This window comes from Camarhynchus parvulus, chromosome 5 (genome assembly GCF_901933205.1).
Source record: "Camarhynchus parvulus chromosome 5, STF_HiC, whole genome shotgun sequence".
NCBI classification, from domain to species: Eukaryota; Metazoa; Chordata; class Aves; order Passeriformes; family Thraupidae; genus Camarhynchus; species Camarhynchus parvulus.
The window spans coordinates 27,984,711-27,993,082 of NC_044575.1; the positions used below are offsets into that span (position 1 = coordinate 27,984,711).

Consider the following 8,372-nt stretch of genomic DNA (forward strand, 5'->3'; position numbering starts at 1 on the left):
GCTACTGCAGCATCATAATACCCTTCAGCAAAGGAATTAGAGCTCAGCCATAGTGCAGCAAATCTCCCCACTTAAAATCCCTTCCCCAGTCCTGTTAGTACAACTACCAAAGAACAGCAACTTCCCTCTCTATGAGGCTCTTTTAGACCCAGGCTTTATACCTTGCAAGCAGAGGATGGGATTTTACCAAAGGGGATTTTCTTGAAGCCGGAGGACTGAAGAGTACTACGGCTCACCAAGCCCAGCCAGGAAAGGACAGAGCAGCGAGTGATCTGCCAAAGCTTCCTACAGCCACATCCACTGGCACTAAGGTAACAGCATCCATTTTGCTCTGGTTTAACGTGCTCAGCTCTGTTTCTATAGGCCCTCCCTTGACCTAGGGGATGCCTAAGGTCAATCTGAAGGCAATAAATGCCTTACGTAAAGGGAAAACCTGCTGAGGCATCAGGAAGTGTGGCACCTGAGGGCATGGCAGGTGTAGGGAAGCACATTCCCTGTTACAGCCAGGGACAGGGAGCAGTGGCAGGATGAGCAGCAGCCACCTTTCCAGTCCCTCTTCGTGCCTCAGCACCAGCTGCCCAGGCCCTGCTTCCCAGCACACCAGAGCCCTGAGTGCGCGTCATGCCACACAGCCTTGCACTGAAAGCACAGGGCAGGTACCAGTCTGGGCTGGGGAAGAGCTGTCTCTTTGGCTTTGCTTGGACAGTTTGTGTGATGTCTGCAGCCCCAGCTGGATCACAATGCAGAACACCCTAGGTTCTGAATGCAGCACTGCTGTGCCCATGGGGCCCAACCGTGCAGTGCAGAGGTCAGTTGAGGTACCTACCATGCAGAACCTTCCCTCAGCACCAAGGAGGGAATAATATTTTCAAAGTTGGTAAGGCTTGGAGAATTAATTCCTTTCTGCAACCAAAACCTTTCTAGACAGTGTCAAACTTAACACATCAGGAAAAGAGACATGATGGCCCCTAGGAGTTTACTAGAGAAATTACACATCCACACTGTAATATCTTCCTAGACCTCACTATCAAAACTTTATTTATGGCCAGAAGAAAAAGTATTTTATAATGTCATTAAAAACAAAGTACCCTGGATGCATCATGTTTTCAAGTATTGGCCTCAGCAGTATCTTGTGAATGAGAGGAGCTCTGGTTCATTTTCCTTTGTATGAAGTGCCCATCTTTACCTGTCTTCTCTACCCACCTTGAGCTGTCTCCCTCTTGCTCTCACCAGCTGTCTCATTGTGAGGGTGGATGCTGGAAGAAGTGGAGGACCAGAGCAGAAGACACACAAACTGCACAGGATATTTCCAAAACGAATGGGGTTCACAGCTGATTGCTTTAAATGCAGATTTCTGTTTTCAACAGGTGCTAGAGGCTAAGAGTGGTGTCCTGAAACAGAGCTCGTGTTTTGCTTCCATTAATTTAATGTTATTTAGACTTTTGAATCAATCCTTCCCTCACCTCCCCAGCCACTTACAGAAGAAGGGACCTCCTAACCCCTCAGCAGGATGAACAAGACCAAGGGAGCTTTTGATAGCCCAGAACTTTGGAGCCCAGGTTGCACGCAGAACAGCAGCTCCCTGACCAGTCTGGCACCACCCTTTGCATTTGGACAGCAGGCTATGGACACAGCCCTGAATGTAATCCTTATCATGGTCCTCCTGGTCATCATGGTGTCTCTGGGATGTACAATGGAGATAGCCAAGATCACAACTCACCTCAGGAGACCTAAAGGTGTGGCAATAGCCATATTGGCTCAGTACAGCATCATGCCCTTGACAGCATTCATATTGGGCAAGCTCTTCCAGCTGGGCACCTCAGAATCCCTGGCCATCCTCATCTGTGGCTGCTGCCCAGGGGGAAACCTCTCCAACATCTTTAGCCTGGCACTGAGAGGGGACATGAACCTCAGGTAAGGAAAGCTATGTACCTGTTCATTGTTCAGGCTAATATAGTTATATGGCTGGTTCAGAAACTAATTTAATCAACATTAGGAGGCCCCAAGAAGCTGGACAAGGACTGAAATACTAAATCCAAAACATTTTTAAAGCACTCATATTGCTCAGTAAGTTTATTTGTCCCTGTTTTACAATGGCACTTTATACCTTTCTCTGAATCATTGGCATGCTGTTCTTGATAACATGGGTGCAGGAACACGTTTTCCTCTCCACATAGCAGTACATAGAGCATATAGATATATGCTGTGTCTATACGTGCAGTTCTGTGTGCACTGAGCATGCTGCCTGGAGAGGCTGCATCAATGAGGAATGTTGAACTAGCAGAACACCACTCTCCAACAAACCCTAGCGATAAACAAGATCCAGCACAAAAATATAAAGTATTACTTTTTCTCTCAGTAGTGGATTTCTGAAATGTGAACTGTACCCTTGTCATGGGTATGTATGTACCCTTTCTCAGCATGAAACTTGAGTCATCTTCTCCCTTCTCCATTCATATCACATCCTTCTACAGTCTGACAGTGATGTTGGGGAGATCTCAGAGACAAGTTGGGAAAAAGCAAGGTAAAATCTTCTATTAAAAACATCTGTCCAGGCAAGTAATCAGATTAGCATATTCCATTTTTAAAAAGTGTTGTTCTTCTACTGAGGGGTCCTTTCTTCATCTCAGTGTTGTAATGACCGCATGCTCCATGGTCCTGGCAATTGGATTAATGCCACTTCTTCTGTACCTGTACTCGGGAGGACTGTATGAGGGTGATTTGGAGGGCAAGGTACCTTACAAAGGAATAATCACTTCCTTGGTGCTGATGCTAATCCCCTGTGCCGCTGGCATCATCTTGAATGAGAAGAAACCACAGTACACTGGCCTTATCACCAAGGTAAGAAGTATCCTGTGCTAGTTGCCTTTCAATCAAGGGCCTTGAGGGAGTTCTCAAAAATAGAATCACAGACATATTAACTTCTCTAAGACATACCACAAATCAATGAAAGGGCTGAGGGTAGAGCTCAAGACAAGCACTTCACCACTTTAATGGTTAAAAAACTTGCCCAAGAAGAAGTCATCCATCTTTTCCAGGCAAACACTGTTTGAAGCCAACTTCCTACATTCTCCTTTTGCTTCAGTTTTAACTTTGGAAGTTTTTTGCTACTAATCAGTGCTAATGAACATCATAGGCACTGCCCCCAACTACTGCTGCTACCAAAGCAGAACCCAGATAAAAACCAACCAAACAAACAACAGCCACCCCAAAACAGATTAAAACCAATCCACTGTTCTCAGAGGTCTAGCACAAGACAAAAATCAAATCACAAAACTGCTGCTTAATTAATTGAGATACGTATCCAACAGAAGCCGCTGTATCACCAAGTGCCCAGTTATGCCTGGAATCACGTCCCTGCCTCCTTTATACATCAGGCATTTAAACAGCAAAACAGAAATCCAGACAACCAGATGCACCATTGTCTAACTCAAGAACTCTGCTAGGCTCTACCTGTGAGTAAAGTGGTTTCCTCAGCCCCTGCTTGGGGTAGACTAGAGCCACAAAGGGACCTGGACAGAGACAAGTAGCAATGCCTGAGAAACAAGCAGCTTGTGCAGCAAGAGCAGATATTTTGCACATAGACTGGAAAGGTGTTTGGTTATTTAAGGTCTCTCTCAGTACTAGCCCAGGATGGTCTCTTGTTGATTACTGATAACATTTATGTCCATGAAAGGCACTTATGCCTCTGTGTACTTCACGTGATGAACAGAGAACTGGGTACAGCTGCTTCTAACAGCTGAGGCAAATTTTGCTGGGGATTTCTCTCTTGTCCACACCTCAATCACTTTTATTTTAGGCAGGGATGGTTATGCTTCTACTGTCATCTGCTGTTATAATTGTTCTGTCTGTGGCCAATATGGGAAGCTGTATCATGGTTGTCTTCTCTCCACCTCTTCTGGGAACTTCTGCCTTAATGCCCCTTACTGGATTCCTGCTGGGCTACGCTGTCTCTGCAACCTTCAAGCTTGATGACCGGTATGTTCTTCCACACCTCCCTCCCCTCCCTCTCTCATCAGGAACAGAGAGTTTGGCAGCTCTGCTTTGCAGAGCAATGGTGAAAACATGAATTTTAGCAATATACTTCTGTAGAACACTGACCCCATTCACCCAAAATAGGATCTAGGAATACAACCACACTACAAGCTGGTCCCAAGGCAGTGACTCCCACAGCTTGAGTGGGAAGAGAAATTACTTTAACGTCTGCTTGGCTTTGCTGAGAGGGGAGGAATAGCTAAGCAGGTGTTTTTGGCACAGGCACCTGATCACCGTGGAAGGTTCACTGAACAAGTAGATGCATGGTTTTGGCTTAAGGCCAACTAGTGACCTGATAAACATATTGCCACCCTCTGCTCTTGGTAGTGAAGCTGGGGGAAAAAAATATCAGTACCAAAAAAAAACCCAAAGGCAAAAAACTGAGAAATACAAACTGAGCTCAAACCCCAAGTGACACAATTATTCCCCAGCTGGTTACTACCTCAAATCAGTCAGTGCATTCTCAGCTGCAGCCCTGGGAATTTAGAATGAAAACCTGACATATAAAACTTGCTCCTCCTTGTACTACATAAACCAGGTAGGAATCCTCCTAGTCCTATTTTATACCTTCATATGTTGGACTCCTACCACCTCAGGAGATTACTTCCCTGTAGGAAGCTGCAGAGTCCAGAGCAGGACACAAGGCCTCCCATACCATTATGAACAAAGTTCACGTTTGTAACATGATCTTTCTCTGCCCATTGCCAATGGAGCAGGAGGCAAAACCTTCTAGGGACTGCAGTATTGTTCCTGACAGAGCAGCTTTTAGCCACAGGCAAGTGCACCAGCAAGGTGGGCAGGGCTCTGTTTCAGTTCTTGGGAAGCAATTGAAATCTGTAATCTATTTTTCTCCTTCAGGTGCAGGCGGACAGTGTGCATGGAAACTGGCTGCCAGAATGTACAGCTTGGCTCAGCTATCCTCAAGGTTGCCTTTGCCCCAGAGATCATTGGCCCCCTGTACTTCTTCCCACTGCTCTACTTGCTGTTCCAGCTTGGAGAAGGATTTCTGCTTATCCTGGCCTTTCGGATCCATGATAGAATAAAGCAAGCCAATGGCAAGTACAGCTTTGCTCCTTAGTTCTTATACTTTCCACACTAAGCCATACATGCTTACAATGTAACTACCAATGCATCACTGCTTTATAAAGGCAGAATCCAGTTGCTCTTTAACTAGAGATTACATACCCAGCACATTAAATTCAAATCTGAGTCGAAAATTCTGAGGTAACTGAACACCTTAGAAATTCCATGGACTTCTCGCATGAGCAGGATGTTTCATACAGCTACATACTATCAAAACTACCAGTTCTCAGGTTTTCACAGTCTGGTGCTTTAAGCTCCAGTGGACACCCTGTGAAAAGTCATGACTGGCACTGAGCACATGCAAAGAACAGAGGTGTTTGCGTGTGGCTAAAACTACACAAAAACATTACATATTCTTTAATGCAACGAATCCCAGCTTTGCTTCAAGCTGTTAAATGATTCCCTGAGAGGACAAACTGCCAAATACTGCAGCCAAAGGAACAAAACATTTGGGTCTTTTGCTAGAAAAGTACATAAAGAAATTGAAACTTCATTTTAAAATACATACAATATTGGTACAGATGTGAAATTGACTCATCTCCAATTCCAGCAGGTCCCTAATTCCAAGCTCAGCTGACTGCACAGATGGCTGAATGAGATCCTCCACCCACCACCCCTCTGATGCTGCCAGTACAACTTTTCTCCACTGCCTTGAGAGAGATGCAGTGGAGTAGCTGCTACAGAGCTGCTTCAGGATCACTTTACCACATCTTATAGCTATGCTGCAGGACAACTTAATGGGGGGAAAAAACATACTCTCTTGGATCCTTGGGTGTGTTCAGAGCAAAGCAGCTGATGCTGGAAATAGATATGCAGGTGCTGGCAAGACTTTAACAAAAAGGTTGTATTCCAGCCTCCAGATCATAAATGACTGGAAATAAAATGGCTTCAGTCTTTCAGCAGGAATCCCAAGTTCCTTCCTCTTGTTTTAAATGACCCACTAATTGCAGTTGTAGTTGTCACAATCTTTCCCTAAACCTAGTTTCAGAATTGCCTAATTTTCTCTTTCTTCAGATGCAGCAGAAATTATCTGTGCAGGTGTAGACACATTTAGCGCTCAAGAAATGAAATCAGTATCAAGACATTGGAGAAACAGTGGAAAACCAGGAAAATATATGGATTCTGCAGCAGTTGCTCTCACAACCCTCCAAGCTCCACCTTCTGCAGCCAGCTCATAGGTCTCCAGCTGTTCTGTCAGACTCATCAATACGCTCACTTCACAGCAGCCACAGAGCCATCTGCACCCACAGTTACTCCCCAAAGACCTTGCTTCAGACTAAGCCTCACTCTGTCAGCCCAGAGAGGAGGAGACTTTCAGTGACTTCAAAGTCATTCTGACAACCCTTTGGGACAGCTGAAAAACATGCCAAGTGACTGTCCCAGTTTTACCTGTGAGAAAATCACTGCCTACATCAGTTCCCTTTCTTAACTTCACTTACCTGTAACTGTCCTGCTGGCACATAATGGAAGCAGATCCTGACAATATCACTGCAGATGTAATTTCTTTAACAGACCCAGAATGAGCTGTGAAAGTTTCTCCATGCAGAAGCCAATGAGATCAAATGCACAGCCAAGCAGCCCATGGCCTGTTGGTTTCTTCCATCCTCCAACAGGTACTATGTGGTACCACCGATCCCCCAGAGCAGAGGCCATAAAAACCTGAGTTTGGGCCCATCAAGCTGTACCTCCAACACCAGATGAACCTTAAACGTGTTTTCTTTTGGACCAGTCAGTGAACTCAACACCACACCTGTTCTAGACACCACCTAGGTATGGTCACACTACATACACAGTACCAGGAAAGATTGGCATCAACATCTCCCATATCCAGACTATGCCTTGTAACCCAAAGTAGTTCATCTTAATTAAGAATAAACTGGTTTGTACCAAGAACCTATACTAAATAAACAGCCTAATTTCTTATGCCAGAAATCAACATAAGCCTCCATACTGCAAAGCCTGGGAGTTTAACAGGAATCTGATCATTACAAGAGCCAGCTCCCCAGGGATAATGCAGGCACCTGCTCATGCTGCTTGCATGGCAAGTAAGTGGTGTGGTCTAGAAACACAATTCAGAACATTTATAGAGCAGATAATACTTCACATTTAGCCTGAAAGAAATCTGTGATCCCTTTCATCACATCAAGTGACTTCAGCCACTTGGGTTCCAGTGAAAGCCAAGTCCCACTTGGACACAGATGCCCATCATCATCTAAGTTAGTATGATCAACTGACTCAAGATCTCTACACAGCTGACCTTCCACCCTGATGAGTGTGAATGCTATCTTTACCCCTGCACATTAGAGCCCTCTTACTACACACCTCTTGGGATGAGCATCTGCACCACTAAGGCTCTGAGAATGAAGCCTCCCATGCCCCAAAGCTGAGTGCTGACAACCCAGTTAACTGTGGATCCTACCCCCTCCCAGGCCTGCTCTCAGGAGTGCCTGGCAGCCCAATTCACTGCCACCTCAACAGACAGACCCACGCAGCACAAGAGCTCCTCCTCCTTCCTTAGCCTGGCACCTGAGAACTCTGCAGCAGCAGGGAGAAAGGGCAGCAGGGCTGCAGAGGCCAAACACCCAACCTCCCACAAGGCCAGACCTTGCTGCTAGAGGAACCACCTTGCACTTCCTACGACCTATCCAAATCTGAGCCTAGGCTACAAAGATCTTTTTGAAGGCTTCTACAGATTACTAGAAGAGCTTTGTAAAGCACTTTATAAGGAAACACACTATTTAAAAAAAATAACTCTTAAGTTCTTGTGGGGGAAGACTTGAGAAATACAGGGACTGCGGAGAACTGCTCCCACTGGAAGGCAGAAACACTAAAACACAGAACCTCATGGTACTACTGCTGCATTACTCCCACCCACCAACTTAAAAATCCCTCTTCCCCCAGAATGAGGACTAATGCTCACAAAAATGGTTTATGTACACTGCAGTGTTCTCATACGAACATGCGCAAATACACTAAGGAAGAATGCTGACTACACGTCTTTAACACTCCACACTTATTATCCCAAGTCATTAAAAGCTAAATGACTCATCCACTCCACTTTTTGCTACGAACTATGACAGCCTGATTATCCATGTTCTTATTTCAGAACACAGAGACATGCAAGGACATCACACAATGTATTTAAAAGGACGCTAATTCTCACCCCTGTCCAAAACAGTTATCACTTTGGCACAGCTCCACCTTTAAGAAACATTTTAACACAGTCACAACAACTTTATTAACACCAAGAAACA

General features: G+C 45.1%; 1 protein-coding gene across 1 annotated transcript; it reads left to right on the forward strand.

Annotated features, from left to right (window-relative positions):
• Window positions 1–1,510: 1,510 nt before the first annotated feature.
• SLC10A1 (solute carrier family 10 member 1) lies at window positions 1,511–5,113 on the forward strand. The gene is made up of 4 exons (XM_030950038.1): window positions 1,511–1,914; window positions 2,631–2,841; window positions 3,800–3,978; window positions 4,894–5,113. Exons 1-4 carry the CDS (start codon window positions 1,511–1,513, stop codon window positions 5,111–5,113), a joined length of 1,014 nt encoding a protein of 337 aa, XP_030805898.1.
• The last annotated feature ends 3,259 nt before the right edge of the window (window positions 5,114–8,372 follow it).

What these genes read in the sequence shown, in the direction of transcription:
- SLC10A1 (XM_030950038.1), top strand. Translation starts at nt 1,511, where the DNA reads ATGAACAAGACCAAGGGAGCTTTTGATAGCCCAGAACTTTGGAGCCCA. An exon ending in AGAGGGGACATGAACCTCAG is followed by an intron (nt 1,915 to 2,630) that starts GTAAGGAAAGCT and finishes TCTTCATCTCAG; the next exon opens with TGTTGTAATGACCGCATGCT. An exon ending in ACCTTCAAGCTTGATGACCG is followed by an intron (nt 3,979 to 4,893) that starts GTATGTTCTTCC and finishes TTTCTCCTTCAG; the next exon opens with GTGCAGGCGGACAGTGTGCA.